Source organism: Acyrthosiphon pisum, chromosome X (genome assembly GCF_005508785.2).
Source record: "Acyrthosiphon pisum isolate AL4f chromosome X, pea_aphid_22Mar2018_4r6ur, whole genome shotgun sequence".
Taxonomy (NCBI): Eukaryota; Metazoa; Arthropoda; class Insecta; order Hemiptera; family Aphididae; genus Acyrthosiphon; species Acyrthosiphon pisum.
The window spans coordinates 32631199-32647823 of record NC_042493.1 but is presented as its reverse complement, the minus strand read 5'-3'; the positions used below and the strand labels follow the sequence as shown (position 1 = coordinate 32647823).

Below are 16625 nucleotides of genomic sequence, written 5' to 3'. Positions count from 1 at the left end.
GGGTACGAAATCCTTCTATTTTATAACCTTTAGTTATTAATTGATTTTTACTAATATATTAATTTAATCTGCGGGCTACGCTGAATTGAATAAATTCGGAATGACAAATATTATTTAAAAGGATGCTACACACGCTTGTGTGGTCTCCGTTTTACAAATGTAAAAAATAGTAAAAATGGTTTTGCGTGGATAAGAACCACTATGGCTAAACTTATAGTTCATGTTATGCAACCAAATGTTCCTACTAGGAAGAAGAGAACATAGACTGTGCAACATTGTTTTTAATTTTTCGATATCACAAATACGAAAAAAGTTCTCATAGTTTAAAAATAAAAGTAGTACAGTAAAATGGGGTAACTTTGATAATTTTTTACTGTTTTATGACAATTTCATTTTTTATTATATGGATAACTTCTGTAGTGTTAACGATAAAACTCTCAAAATTAAATATTAGTTACAACTAGTTCAATATTTTAACGTTTTAATTTTTAAAATTCTGAAATTATCTTTTGAGATATCAATATTTTTTAATATGCTAACAAAGTAACACAACGGGAAATTTTGATACCTATATTTCTTAATGTGATATCAAAGTAAGCCCATTTTATGAAAAAAAATTTAATTATCATGGTAGTCTGGTGAATAAAAATGTATGGGTATCAAAGTTACCCCGTGAAATCAAAGTTAGGTACCCCATTTTAATTAAAAATTTAAAGCTAATATAATGCAGTTAGTTATAGTATTAGGATTAAGGGGGTGTGGGGGACAAAGCCCCCCATGGACATGTGTAACATAAAATATTCCAGCACCCCCTAAATTCACACCCAATGTGCGCCTATGATCTATTACCTATTTAAGATCCTGTTTGGTTTAAATTTTTCTGTGTAAATATTTTTGTACGTAGTTATAATATGAATATTTTTGTATACGCGTGTAAAAGAAAAATACAGTTTTGTGGTTGTTGAAAGCCGTGAATTTTATTCCTAAAAATAAAATTGTTTTTAACATAACCTAACCTATAGGTACCTATGTATTTTTTTACTGATACATTTTAAGTAGTTTTACTTGTTCATTGTCATTTTGTATTGTATAATTAGTGATAAAAGTGATGGATAGACAACACCTAACCTAGGTACCTAATCTAAGGTATAATTTTTTGATACTATTTTAGAAATTTAGGTAGGTAGTTAGGTAGTACCTAATGCTAGATACAACTTGAGGAAACTAGGAATTAAAAGATTTTTTTATTGAGGCTTGTATTTTGTGTTGTATAAAAAATTGAAGATTTTAATATATATATATACCTACGTACCTACCCACATTCCACAGATATTTGTACAATATTTTTCTCTACTTGTAGAAAAGCATAGTTTGTTATGTAATAACTAATAATATACAAATATAAATTTATAAGCGTAATAAAATGATAGATTTATGTTTTAAATAAATATGTTCCTGCCTCCTGTCGTCAATAGTGGCGTAGTACACTGGGACAGTATAATACACATTTATTATAAACAATTTGGTAACTCGGGTTTCTCGCCAACGACCATACCACGTTGAATACACCAGTTCTCGTCCGATCACTGAAGTTAAGCAACGTCGGGCGTAGTTAGTACTTGGATGGGTGACCGCTTGGAACACTACGTGCCGTTGGCATACCTTTTTTTTTTAGAAATCTGTAAAATCTACATAAAAATACCTATAAATTCATAAATTCTTAATCATAATTTCTTATACTACTTGACATGTGTACAATTTGATGAAGTGGTGAGAAATATTTTTATCAGAACTATTGCACAACCTTTGTTAAGAATGAATATAATATAATAAAACGGTTATGGAAGCTGTAATAAAAAAAATTATCTTCATTTGATCTTTTTATGAATTGGTAGGTATTCAATAGAAAATATTTAAATGTAGCTAATCATAAATTAATTTAATTATAATTTATCAACTATTTCTACAGAATAACATCATTTAAAAAGCACGTGGCATAAGAATCCACTCGTCAGCATCCGCTCAGAAAAATTTGACGAGTTCTCGGTTTTTTTTATAAATGATTTTCACTGGTACCTATTGAAGATAATCTAGACAGAAATTAACACAATGCGCCTGTGTTTCGCTTACGTTTGTTAATTATTTTATAAATACAATAGGTACCTACCTATACGGCTATACTTAACTAGGTATATATTTACTATGCACCAAATGGAAAAATACTAAATAATTAATAGTAGGTATGTAGCTTATCATTCAATTTTGAATGGATTAAATGCAGAAAAAAATTGTAAACAGTGAAATAATTTACATTATTTTACCGATACAGTTATATGTACGCATTGTTACGGCTCTGCAACGTATAATAAAATGTAATATTATTGGGTTTATACTATAGTTGCCACCCTTAGTCAAAAAGGTCGATAATTTTTAAAAGTATTGCCTTGAGGCAAATAACTATATAACGCTGTATAGGTACGAGTTTCTTCTCGACGCACAATATAATATTATATCGTCAATGAAAAGGGTCTATAGTACTACAGGTGTCTCACAATGGGCAGGTAATAAATGTATAAGTGGTTCCTAAACAGTTCAAAACTATATTATATAACCAACTGATTTTTTATTGACTAATAATTTTATTATTATTTTGAATAGCTGCAGTGTATTATTTGTATAAATTGTATCAATATGATATATTAATATAAGACGATGTTTTTTCAATTGTAGGTAATAGCCAATAGGTATTGTATATATAATTCTAAATATCTAATAAAAAAAACGTGTTTAATAATAATTACATTATTCTCAATAATGTTAGTGTAAGGTTCTTCATTGACTATAAAATAACCTACGATTAATGTTTATTATTATTCATTATTATATGATATTATAGATATTAAATATAGGAAAATTTAATTTTTTTAATTCGTAAATGTACGTGGTATATTTTAGTGAAGTTTATGAACCACTACACTGAATTCTATGTACGGGAGGTAAGTAGGCAACTATAATGTGAAAATTTTTATTTTTTGGGAGGCAACTCGTCACTCGTATATAATTATGAAATACTTCATACTTGATCATCGGAGGCAACTATACTGAATATTATAAACTTTTTATTTACGATGAAGATGGAACTATGGAAGGCAACTATTATGCACCGATAATATTTTTATAGCGTTAGATATTATCATATATTTTTATCGACGTAGGTATCGTACAAGTTGCCTGCAATTTCTACAAATTTGTTATACAAATAAACTAACGTGATTTAACATAATATTGTTAAAAAAATGGTTGTGTCGTGTTGACAATGCTTGGTAAATCCGTATGTAGGTAGTAGGTAGGTACTCAATCTTTATGTATACGCCAGATTACGCCTATACAGCTATACATAATAAATGTTTTTTTTTTTAAATTTATGTAATAATATAATATATGGAGTATTCCCTATAGTATGAGATTTTAAAATTTTTGTTTCAATATAGATATTAGATATTAATTGTCATTTATATATTATAGTTTATTTTTTATTTTTATTTATTAGCTTTCAACCAAAAGTTATTATAGCTCAACAATTAGTTGAATATACATACAAGAAAAGTATATAGATAATAGTAATATTAACTATAGTAGTACAAAATAAATGTAATAATAATGATAATAATATAAAATAAAATGAGATATATTTAGTAATAAATTGAAAGGTATGTTGTCATTAAACTTTGTACTATTATATAGGTAATGTGTATATGTGTGTGTAGTGTGTTTAATGTTTATAGTTAGGTTAGGACGTAAGTATCTAATACTAATTTAATATGTTGGTATTGGTACGATTAATATGAAGTATAGTTAATAGTTATTAATATGAAAGATTTTAAATGAAGATTGAAATGAGTGGTAAACTTATATATACATTGAATATATTTTGTTTATTTAAATGGTGCAGCCATTGGTTACAGATTACTATTATACTATTATAATCAGCAGAAATATGGCTTTTAAATTTATCATGTATTAAAAAAAGTCAAATCTTAAAATAAATTACTTACGAATACAATTGCAATGATTAATTTTATGATGCACAATTTATTAATTCTGGACGTAGTTTTTATGTAAACACATATTTATTCAGACAAATACCAATCTGAATGATATTAGAATTTAGATTTAACTCGGCTAAATAGGTAGGTAGAGGACATATAATATTAAGTAGGTAGGCGTTAGGCATAGGTACTCTGAGCGGTTTATTTAAGTGTGTCAAGTAACAATATAATAATAATATATAAATATATATACCTATACAATTTACCTACCTATATAATGGTTGTATAGCAGTAGGGATGCACTAATATAATAGGAGAGGATATTGTTGTTAATATAAATTATAATAATATATTGTACTGTGCAATGCGTTTTCTGCGGGACATTGCATAATAATAATAGTAATAATCATTTAATAATAACATGTAATATCGTGTAAAAATGTCAAATATTGTTAAAGTGCGAGTTTGATATAAACCGTGATATAGACTACAGTGTCTGGTTGTGCAGGAGATACGTTTGATATTCGCGCCCAGCACTTTTGGGGTTTTCCATTTTACAAAATTGTACATTCACATGGTCGCAATTAGAGTAAAATGTATAGGAGTGCTAAAACTTAAAGCACTCCCATGAGAATCCTCCTCCCTTATTTATGATAAGCAATATTATTGTACACTAAAGTGTAATGTTTTTATTTAAGATGATGTATATATGATATAATTTTTTATATGTTTTAAAGTAATCTTAGAGTAAAATAACCCATAACAAAAAATATAGAGAATAATATTTTTGAGGGAATGTCATATCGATTTGTCTAAATATTGTCTAAGACAATTTAAACATCATTTAAATGTATAACATTTTTTTGTTTATTTTGAAAGTCGAATACGAATTCAAATAGCAATAAAATATAAAATCGATATGTTATTCCCTCAAAAATATTATTCTCTTTCTTTTTTGTAATGGGTGCAGGGGCGGACTGGCTATTTTTGGCCCGGGGTGCAAAATTAATTAGGGGCCCGTAATTTTTTTTCAAACCTACCTAAATTAGGAAAAAGCCCTTAGTTTTATAAGTAAATATAAAAAAAAAATTAAGAATAACATGTTGTTTATTTGTAGAGATGTTGAAATATTTTATTTTATTTTTATTTTGTATAATACCGTATTATACCAGTATTATACCGTATTATACCGACTGTGGTAATCGGGGGCCCGGATCATAAATACAAACGGGGGCCTGGGGTGCTACTTGGTGTATAGCACCCTGGGCAGTCCGCCCCTGAATGGGTGATTTTACTCACTCTACTAAGATTACTTAAAAACATAGAAAAATGATTCTGCGTTAATGCGTTTTGTACTTTTGTCTATATTATGCTGCGCGTGGGCCAAAGAGAGAAAACTAATATAGTGCACTGACATACTCTTAATTATTAAATAATCTAACATAAAATATCAATTCAGCAGATCATAATTAATTTAATTAAATTCGAAACAATAATACGACAATGTAGTAAAACACAGTAAAACCGCGGTTAATATAGTATAACGTTGTGGTGGATTTACGAGGGGGTACTGGACCCTCTCCAAGATACTATAAATATTTATGTTAAATTGTATACAATAGTATAATATATTAATATAAGATTATTTACTGAAATCAAAATAAACTGAAATAATATATTGTTAAATATTTATTTTAAATTTTTCAACAGTTATATATACGTTTATAAAAATACAAGTAATAGGTATAGGTAACCTTTGAAATATATATTATTTTTAGGACACCTCCCAGAAAAAGAGAATCTGCTACTGTTGTAAGAATTTAAATGTGACATGTCCGCGTAACCACGATGTGCAAGTGTAAAGTATAAACTATAAAGCACTAAAATCAGCCAAATGTAAAATAACTATATTATCAAGTATCAACTAACTTACGTCATGTAAAAAATATAATACAAGTATACAACAGTGGCGAATGGTGGACACGTATCATTAATGTATCAAGATGGCAAGATCAAAGATGGCAATATTGTTAACAAAACGTACCTATTTATATATAATTTTTAAATTCATAATCCATAACTATATTATTAATATTAAGGCTGATGAAAGGGCCGTTTTATTGTTCATTTAGACAAATAAGCGGAAGAAAAATAATATATTTTCAATAGACCAATTTTAATTTTGAAAAAAATATTTGAATTCCTTATTCTCTTTTCTAGGTTATTTAGGAAATGGATTTCCGATAATTTTTTTGTAACACTAAACTACTAAAGTAAAGGTGGATTATTGAAAAAAAATTTAAGTCTAAGACTATTATTTAGATTCCAGGGGATCTTCGAGGATTTAATTGATATTATTATTTTTAAGTAAGTTATAATAATTTTAAAATGTACAAAAATTGTACAGTTTCAAAAAGTTCATAACTTGCTTCTTAATAAAAATATCAATAAAAGCCTCCTGATAACTTAAATAATAATCTTAATTTTAAATTTTATAACTGGTCAATTCACTCTAATATTATAATTTACAGGTATGTTGTATTATTGTGAACGAAAAAATTGTCATGATGTACCTACGTTTGGTAGATGGATACAACTCGCATGCGGGTACCATGTTCTGAACACCATGTTCTCGATTATTGAGCGTTGGTCGGGAATCTAGGAAAAATTATACTTACTGGTTCTACTTATTTGTGTATACAGTACAATTAATACAAGGATAAATCAAATTTAATAACGCATTTGATGTTTCCATTGACCATTATAAATTAAAATAACTTAGAAAAACAATATATTTTGATAATTTATCATAAATTATTATTTTCAATCAGAAGTTTTACTTATTATTGTAAGAAACCGGCACAGACAATTTGGGAGTGCTAATTTTGGAATTGGTAGTGCTAAGCCCTGGTTGCGCCCACGGATATTCACTTGATTTCTCGTGTAGCGATTTTCTTATTTTGTTGTAATTCAAAAACGAATAACTGTAGATATATGAAAATTTCAATTCTTTTAGTTTTTTTTCTGTACATAATTGTCAATTAATTTAATTGTAAAAATTAAAAAAGCGTGAAAATTGAAAATAAGGCTATATTGTTACTTTTGCAGTTAAAAAATATAAAAAATACACAGACACAATTTTTTTTATAAGCATTAATAGTTCGAATTTTGAAAAAAAATATCGAATTTAAAATTTAATAATTGTTTTGTAGTTAAAAATTTTATAAAATGTACAACTTTTATAGCTAAAGATTGAAAATTTAAAACAAGATTCTGTGTAAATAGCTGCTTATGTAGGTATAAATTACTTTATTCACAATAATATCATCAAATATACCTACTTAGTACAGGCTGACTGACCGTTTTCACTCAGCATCGTTTTTATTATACAATGAAATTATATTATTGAATTCAAATTTAACACCATCCATACAGTGACCCACTTGTAACCTACTGTACAGCAGAGCGAACCCACTTTCCCATCTATTTTTATTTCTATGTTTATTTGTTACATCCTGTATTTATATATGATATATAATTATTATCGTTAGTTATATTTTTGAACGAAAAATCTAAATGTTTTATTCCGTTTTATTATATTGTCAAGATATGTCACGGCGCATTGGATAGCGGAGAATATCTGATGATATGATCAATGATCATAAATGGCATTGTAAATACTTACATTTACATACCTAACCATTAACCATGTATAGATAGTTATCTAACCCTCTTAAACTTTAGGGTCCTAAATACATGAAATAATGTACTGACAAACGTACACGTTCAATGTGATCGCATAAAGAATTCTATACGTGCAGTGTGTAGGAGGTGATGGCATGGTTTGACAATGTATCGAACAATCAGCTTGTCAACGAGTTATTGTCAACTAATCTTTTCGTGTATGAAACATGGCCACATGGGTCCCTTTATTATGATTAAAATAAAATACAATATCATTACTAATGTATCTATAAATACGTAGAAAAGTATCAATATTATATTCCAAGCGGAGCGATAAATGTATATTGTATAATATATTAATATTATACTGTATACTGTATAGTGTATAGGTCAGGTATACCTATTCGTTTTACAATGGTGTTTTTGTGAGTCTATAATCTTGTTTCAGAGCAGAAAAAATGCATTAATATTCAATGCAATATAGTTGAACTTGATGGTGATTTCTGGTTGAAAAATGTATCTTTTTAGTCCTTAGGGAAATGGCGCAACTAAGGCTAAAATGTTGGGGGGGGGCTGTAGCCCCTCACCCTGATATTATATAAAAAGTAACTCCCATATATTATATACTCCATTAAAAATATTAAAAAAACAAACAAAAAGACCAAATATTTATATACTCAAGTTTCATTTTCCATAATAATAATACACTGTCTTTAGTAATCAGAATAAAAATCCCTAGACTGCAATATATAAGTTTAATGTTTATATTACTCACAGCCACATGAAAATGATTGAGCAAATAATTTTTAGAAACTAATTAGTGTAATTACCACATTATTAATATTTAGTTACAAATATTAATCTAATTAGCTTTTAAAAAATATTTGTTCAATCAATTTCATGCGGTTGTCAGTAATATTATAATCTGGGAGTTATATTTACTAGGATCGGGGATTTTTGTCCGTGATTGTTCATCACTCATCAGAGGTTATTTTTATTTCGCAATTCACTTATCTATATTATAGTTCAGTGCATATACTGTATAAGTGTAAAATTATGTATAATAATCTAAACAATAGGTATACCAACATAAATTGATTACTTAAAACAAATACAGGCATACAGTTTCTGATATTTACTATATTTATCACAGACAATATACAAAATAATAATAAAGTTTAAATAAAAATTGTTTAATTAAAAAATAAGAAATACCTACGGTGGAATTTTTAAAGGTTTATTAATATTTTAGGAAACAATTGAATAATTTATTTTGTGGGGGTATTGCAAGTTTTTTGGAGGGCTAATAATTATTGTTAATTTAAATTTATTATGCTAAAAACGAACAAGTAATATTTTTTATAAAAACTTATGTGAATAGATTTATTGAAGCCAAAATATATTATTTTTTTTATTCAGATTTTTATTTTTTTCGTGAATATTTTGTCAATTTTAGTTATATAACTTCTTTAGTTTTCTACTCTAGTAATTATTATTTTTCTATGAGAATATTTGATGGATTAGAAAAATATATGCTAAAATCATTTCTTTAATTATTGATTTTTTTTTTTATTTTTAAGAGAAATTTACAATCTATACCTTAGGTAAATGTGATACAGAATATACATATAAGGTATTAAAACAATTTAATATTAATAATAATAACAGTTTACAATAAATTATATATAACATGTTACGTTTGATGAGAGCAGCCACCCATTAATGACACTTTCGCTCGTTTTTTTTTTTGTTATTTCTATAATATGTATTGTACATATTTTATTTTATTTTATTTTATTTTTTTTTTTTATGAATATACTTAATTTTTTAGTACTTGATTTATACAAGCAAGTCACGGCACCATTTTCGTTTTAACCTTCTTGGAGGGTTTCCAAGGATAGTTGGGGTAGAGAGATTTCGAACGAGGGGATTGGGGTGAGATAATAAGTGGAGGTGGAAACGTTTGTAATACATTTTTGCTTCCTCATGCACTAGAGGTATTTTTAAATCTGAATGAATAGTATGATTAGAAACATAAGGTGGGGCATTTAATAATTTACGAAGCGCTAGATTTTGGAAAGTTTGAATTTTGTTTAGATTGGACTTTTTTGCGTTTCCCCATAGTTGCAGTCCATATGTCCACATGGGTTTAAGTAAGGATTTTTAATTATTGATAACAATGAATTATGTGTTGTGTATTAGATATTATCAACAATAGGTATCAAGCAGATTGTTAAAAAATATGTTTTTTATAATTAACAAAAATTGTTGAGTGAAATAAATTAATTGCGTTGGCTCGTTATGAACAAGCCATTTATCTATTCTCTACCTAAAATATTGATAAGCATACTATATACGTAGGTATATTTAAATAAGATACGTCGAAACATCGATCATGTACTGCTATAATCGCAATCATTATAATTTTCGTCGTTCAGTTGTTCACTCATGGCTTCTTCTTCGACTTTACCCACGTACTCCTTTAAATGGGAATTAAAATTCTTATTCGGCATGGCATGGAATTTCTCTTTTTCATCCATTTTCAAGCGGTGTAGTTCTTTTAATTGCTCGATAGCAAAGTTATAATTTTTTTTACTCGCACACGCGTTCTCGACTATTGTTTTTAAACGATCCATTACTGATACAATTGTGTTGTCTAGTACAGTGGTTTTCTTCAAAACATGTTTAAGTAACTTTGATACACTCAGTTCATCAGCCGCTTCCTGTTCGCTCATGTTTTTTATGTCGTTTTGAAATCTAGGATAGGACCGGTGAGCCAAATATCATATTATTAAATTATGTTCGAAAATATAGGGTAGGTAGTAGGTACGCGTGAAATGTAAATATAATATACAATCCCGTATACAATGAAAATAAACTAACTTGTTCAACTCTGTATTGAGTACAATTATTTTATCGTGTTTAATTAGGACTGTATCGGTGTACAGCTTCATTTCCTGAACTTGTTCCGCTAGAAGGTCGCTTTTTTTCTGCACACAAAATATTATGAAATATGTGAATTGTATATATTATATTTTTAAACTTATCAAAGCACATGGCTTAATCTTTATGATTCACCTTTAATTCATTGGATGATTTTTCTACAGATACTAATTTTAATTTAGTTTCTACATTTAATGTGAGTCCATCACCGCCTTCACTTTCATCTACTGTCAGTTTTTGCCACTATAAAAGCAAGAACAAAATATGTAACCTTACTTAACCTTAGTATAATATATCAGTTGTATTTTTACTGAGTAGAGTTCAAGTTCAATAGGTTATATAGGTACTCCGTTAGGGTACTATAGGCACTAGCCAGTAGGTAGGATACTGGCATATTGCGTTACTTTATTACGAGTATACCTATTATTATATTAATTGTATGTATTTGTAAATATATAATATAGTAGATATGTTTTTAATTACTAGGGCTTGGATTTAAATGCCTTTTTAAAAAATGAATTTATGACCTAAGAACTCTTAAACATTTCTTAAAGAAAAATAGCTGGAATTGACTAGGTTTTCTTCAGAAATCAAGAAAAATGTTGTGAATAGTTTTATTTAAATACCGGATTAACTTATGTTATTTTTATGTATTTATAATTTATATATTATATTTATTTCGTAATATTACCAGATTAAAAATGAGCTTAAAAAATAAATAATGCTTTAAAAACGTATTTAAAAATGCATTTAAACGTCAAAAACCTCGAAAAATACAAAAAGTTTGTTGTTAGCATAGAGTAAATAGTCGATAAAACATATTTGTATCTTGGAAAGCATCATGTCAAGCATTTCAGAAAAAATATGTAAATGCATTGAAATCCATATCCTATTGATTAATTAATAAAAATATGAAATAGGAGAAAATACATTTTTGTAAAATTGTGAGTATTTTAGACTATAGTAATTTTTAAACATTTTTTACGACTTATTTTTCTGTATAAAAATGGTAATTAAGTACAACGGTTTAGTTTTTAATTTATTAAGACTATAGAAGTATTGTCATTAGACTCAGACTAATAATTAGAATATTTAAGTATATTAAGAGGATGTCACACCCGCATGTGTTGTCTCCGTCTTATAAATGTACAACATAGCAAAAACTGTTTTGCGCGGGACAACTTTTATCTTTCTGTGTTTGTAGTAGCGGCTCCGAAATTTCTGAATATATAGGGTGGAAAATTATTTATGCAACAGCGTGCTCACATTCTAGATAACATAAATGCTATAAAAGTTATTTGCTTCTTAACATTTGGTTTTTTTCATTTACTTTAAAAAAATGATTGGATAGTGCTATTAAAAAAAAAGCTCGTTGTTGCACAGATAAAGTTCATTTTTACGTGTTGTGAAAATTTGGTAGTTCTACAGCAAATATGGTGAGAGAAAAATTGTCCCACGCAAAACAATTTTATGCTATGTTGTACATTTGTAAGACGGAGACAACGCATATGGGTGTGACATCCTTTTAATTTGTCGTTTTTACTCAAATATTGTGAATATAATTTAACTTTGCTAAATATAACAACCTAATTGAAAATAATTTGACTTTTGAGTAACTGTGATACCTGTACTTCTTTTGAATCATCTGCAATTTCATTGACATTCAATTGTTTTGCTTGATCGGAATTTTCATTTACTACAGAGTACACAAAATAAAATGCACAAGTTAATCCACATCTATCATGTTTAATTAAATTAAAATATTTTTTTCTTAAATTAATAATAATCTACTGAGAAAATGTGCACCAATATCTTTAAATAATATAGAGTACCGTATTTCTTTACTCGCTTTGTGAGTAAATTCAGTATATGGTTGTATAGTGTATAGTATACTGTACAGATTTCACGTTCAATTTGTTCTATTAAAAACATGGTTTATTTTTTAAACAATTTGAGTTTTTTTTAAATAGTGGGATAAAAACTGTCAATTTACTGTGAATTACTGAATTACTAATTATTATTTTTTGTTTTTAGACCGACGTTTACGGTTAACTTATTTTTAAAAATGGTTTATTCTACAAATTTGACTTACATTTGTAATAAGTACCTAATCTAGAAATGTATAATCAATTAATGTATAGATAAACTATAAAGTCTAAACGAATATTTTGATATTACTTTTCATTTCATTAGTATGTACATGATTTTCTGTAGATTTGGGAGCATCAAAAGTCTTGTGGACATTTAACTCATCCGTAATCAAAGTTTCCTCTTGTTTTTTTATCGTATTACGGTCACAAACGTCAATGACCATTTTGATTTCATTAGTAGGTAAATGATTATCCGTGGATTTGGTAGCATCAACAGTTTTTTGGACATTTAACTCATCCGTAATCAAAGTTTCCTCTTCTTTTTTTATCGTATTACAGTCACGGACGTCAATGACCATTTTGATTTCATTAGTAGGTAAATGATTTTCCGTGCATTTGTGAGAATCAACAGTCTTGTGGGCATTTACCACATCCGTTATCAAAGTTTCCTCTTCTTTTTTTATCGTATTACGATCATGAACATCAACCAACATTTTAATTTCATTAGTAGGTACATGAATCTCCATGGATTTGTGAGCATCAACAGTCTTGTGAACATTTACCTCATCCGTAATCAAAGTTTCCTCTACTTTTTTTATCGTATTTTTATCACAAACATTACCGAACAATTTGATTTCTTTAGTATCGACATGATTTTTCGTGGATTGGGGAGCATCAGCATTCTTGTGAACATTTACCACATCCGTAATCAAAGTTTCCTCTACTTTTTTTATCGGTTTTTTATCACGAACATTAATATTCTGATAGAAAAAATAATCGATGATAAATTATAAGCAAAATCGTATTAAATATTTTTTTGTATTCTGATAATTTGTATAGTTCAACAAATACCGATAGCGTTAATATTATTTAGATTATTATAACATAGAAGTACTAAAATATATTTAAATTTTCACTATGTTTTTATGGTATAATATAGTCCCAAAAACCAAAATTAAACCCATACTAAAAAAACCCAAAAATAAATTTAATTTATTCGAAAACTAATTATTCTCACCGGCTTAGATACACTACGTAAAGGTAACAAAGGCGATCTGTGTTTAGGAAGGTTGTTAAACGGTTCTTTTAATTTTCCCTTTACTAGTTGCTCAAATAATTTGGTTAGGTAAGCATTTCTAAGCGATTCCTCGTGTTTACCAGTTTTGAATAACTTGTGTAACCATTCTCGGCATAATAATTTTTCTAAAACAAATTATATACATAGTACATACACATAAACATAATATACATAGGTATATTTATTTATTTAAAAGCTTGTATTTTATAATAATTATTGGTGTACATAATCTTATATGGGTGGTTATTTTATAAAAAATTACTCGTTGTTTCAAAAACTATCAATATTTTTTAAAGTAGTTTTTTTATCAATTTTATTCGTTAAAAACAACGGTTTTTTTAATGACAATTTTCAATTTCTTATTCTAAAGCATAATATTGGTTGGAGTATTTAAATGTATGAAAATTGAGTAGTTATAATCAGTTACAATTTAAAATTATTTAAAGGATGGTGGTATGGAGTGTCATAGCAGTACCCCAAAAAGGGTCCACTACTCAGTTCATCAAAACTTTAAAACTTATAATTAAAAATAACTATTAGACCACATTTTTTTGTTTATGTATAATTAGTAATGTCCTGTTTCTATTTTTTTTTAAAAAAAAGTCGGTTTATAATGTACTTAGTCATTATAAGAACTATGTTAAAATATTTTTTTTTTCAAAAAGCTTAAAATTAGTGTTTACTTAAAATAAATCATAATTTATCTTATATATTATTATATAAGTATTTAATACCTACACATTACCTGGTATTAGTTATTATTACATTTTTAATTTTCTAAAACATACTTTTTAATGTTATTAGTCAGTATAATTATATAGGTACGTTAGAGGTTATAAATTGTATTCTTTGACTTAAAAATAAGACAAAACTTCATAAATACCGAGGTTTGATTTTAACGCGAGAAAGTGCGGTTCAATTTTAACTAAAAGAGTTTTAAACTCTTCATGTAAATCTTCATTATTTTCCAGAATATTATTCATATTAAAAATGGACTATATGAAGAAAAAAAAAACTATGTCTTATTAAAAATGTACAGTTAATTACTTTATTGATTTTTCATTACCATAGCTATTACTTCTCTGATAATTGCAAATAGTTTCTATAAAATATATATAAACAACCCAATAGTTAACAAAAAAGTATGGGATTAAGCTTTTTTTTTAAAATTACATATTAGTTTAAATAAAATGTTTTTATATTATTTAATTTTTCATTATTTTTCTAATAACGAAATAAAAAAAAGAATGTCTTATATAAGGATTCAGTTTGCAGTGAGTTAAATGAAATCAGGGATTTCAGATTAATTTAGGTCAAGTTGAAAACATTTATATTGTTTTAAATGTCCAAGAACAAAGATTCATCATCAAAATGTATTTGTTGATGTTTAAATGTTTTTACTTAATTTTGTACATTATAATTAAGATAGTCTGTATTACTCAATCTTTTCACATGATATTAAGAGTGTGGCGAGAATTTTCTTGTGGTAAAAGCACGTTTAAACAACTATTTATTTATATTCGCGAAAAAGTGACGCACAACATTCCGTGCATAAAAACTGGTGTTCGTAAGTCTACACCAACATACACAAATGTTTGACCCTGAACCTCGTTAGGTGTCATAGAAAATGCTAACGGGAAATTGATGTCTTTCCATGGTACAGCCAAGTTGACCTTTGTTAGAGTGTAATGTAATTCTTGGAATATGCACCTCTTTTCCCGAATTTTCTTCAGTACCTACCCTATTCATATTACCTTTAATAATATAATACATAACTCATTAATAATTATCCTGGTGCCATACTAATATTGTCCTTCTGAAATATTTAAGTTATTATATCTTTATTAAGCTATTTTGTTCCTGCTTATGTTCACGTGATGGTATTGTGGTAAATCAGCTACATCAACGTAATTAAGGAAATCAGAAGTATACCGCAAAGGTCTTTCTAGTTTATCTTTCAATGAATCGCAGCATTGATACATTTTTAAATCAAAGGCAGTTTTTAAATTATTTCAACGTTATGTTGTGTTACAAGAGTTAAAAGGTGCAATTATGGCTTTGTCTTTCATATATCTTGAAATATATTGTTACCTATAGCAATACAGTTTTCAAAAACATCATCAATTAAATTTCCTTATTATGAAGGAATGTCAACTGGTTACTTAATGTCACCAGTATTATTTATATTAGTATGATTTATACCAACTAGGTATTAAAAATATTAGGCAAAATCGGTTTATTGTTTTTTAATCATTTATTTTACTTCTTTATAAGTCACGACTGTCGCGGCAACACCTCGTAATGAACATGTTATGAAATTTTAACGAAATCCTTAGGGTCATTTTTGAAAAAAAATGTACAGACACCTATGTGCAAACAAATTTAATAAATAAGTTTAAAAAAATTAAAACATGTTATTCATTATTAGTATACTATAATATTATACTATACTATTAAACTATAGTATGTTGCATGTTTAAGTACCTACTATATTTAATATTTTTTTTTTTATTAAAAACAACTAGTATTAATGAAATGTGGTGGAAAACTTAATACAAACAAAAATCGTTTATGCTCATTTTATTTAGTTAATTTTGTCTATATTGGAGAGTAAGGGTACGCAATTTTAAATAGTTTTAATATTAATTTTTAATAGTTAATGTGTATATTATCAATTGCATTTATAAACGTGGTTATATTTTATTTAAAACATTGGAGTCAGGTATATAGTGATTAGTGAACAGATCATAATATGATGATAATAATATAATAATGATGTAA

The 16625-nt window shown here is 27.1% G+C and overlaps 1 protein-coding gene and 1 non-coding gene across 2 annotated transcripts; one reads left to right on the top strand and one right to left on the bottom strand.

Moving 5' to 3' along the window:
* The first annotated feature begins 1541 nt into the window (after window positions 1-1541).
* On the top strand, window positions 1542-1659 carry LOC115033460. Its single transcript, XR_003838817.1, has one exon. It is a non-coding gene; the product is annotated as a 5S ribosomal RNA (ribosomal RNA).
* Window positions 1660-10080: 8421 nt separating this feature from the next.
* Window positions 10081-14883, bottom strand: LOC100571942. Its single transcript, XM_003247581.4, has 7 exons — window positions 14728-14883; window positions 13785-13969; window positions 12855-13527; window positions 12302-12372; window positions 10812-10919; window positions 10617-10723; window positions 10081-10490 (listed from the first exon to the last, which is right to left on the bottom strand). Exons 1-7 carry the CDS (start codon window positions 14825-14827, stop codon window positions 10127-10129), a joined length of 1608 nt encoding a protein of 535 aa, XP_003247629.1. The 5' UTR covers window positions 14828-14883; the 3' UTR covers window positions 10081-10126.
* Window positions 14884-16625: the final 1742 nt, after the last annotated feature.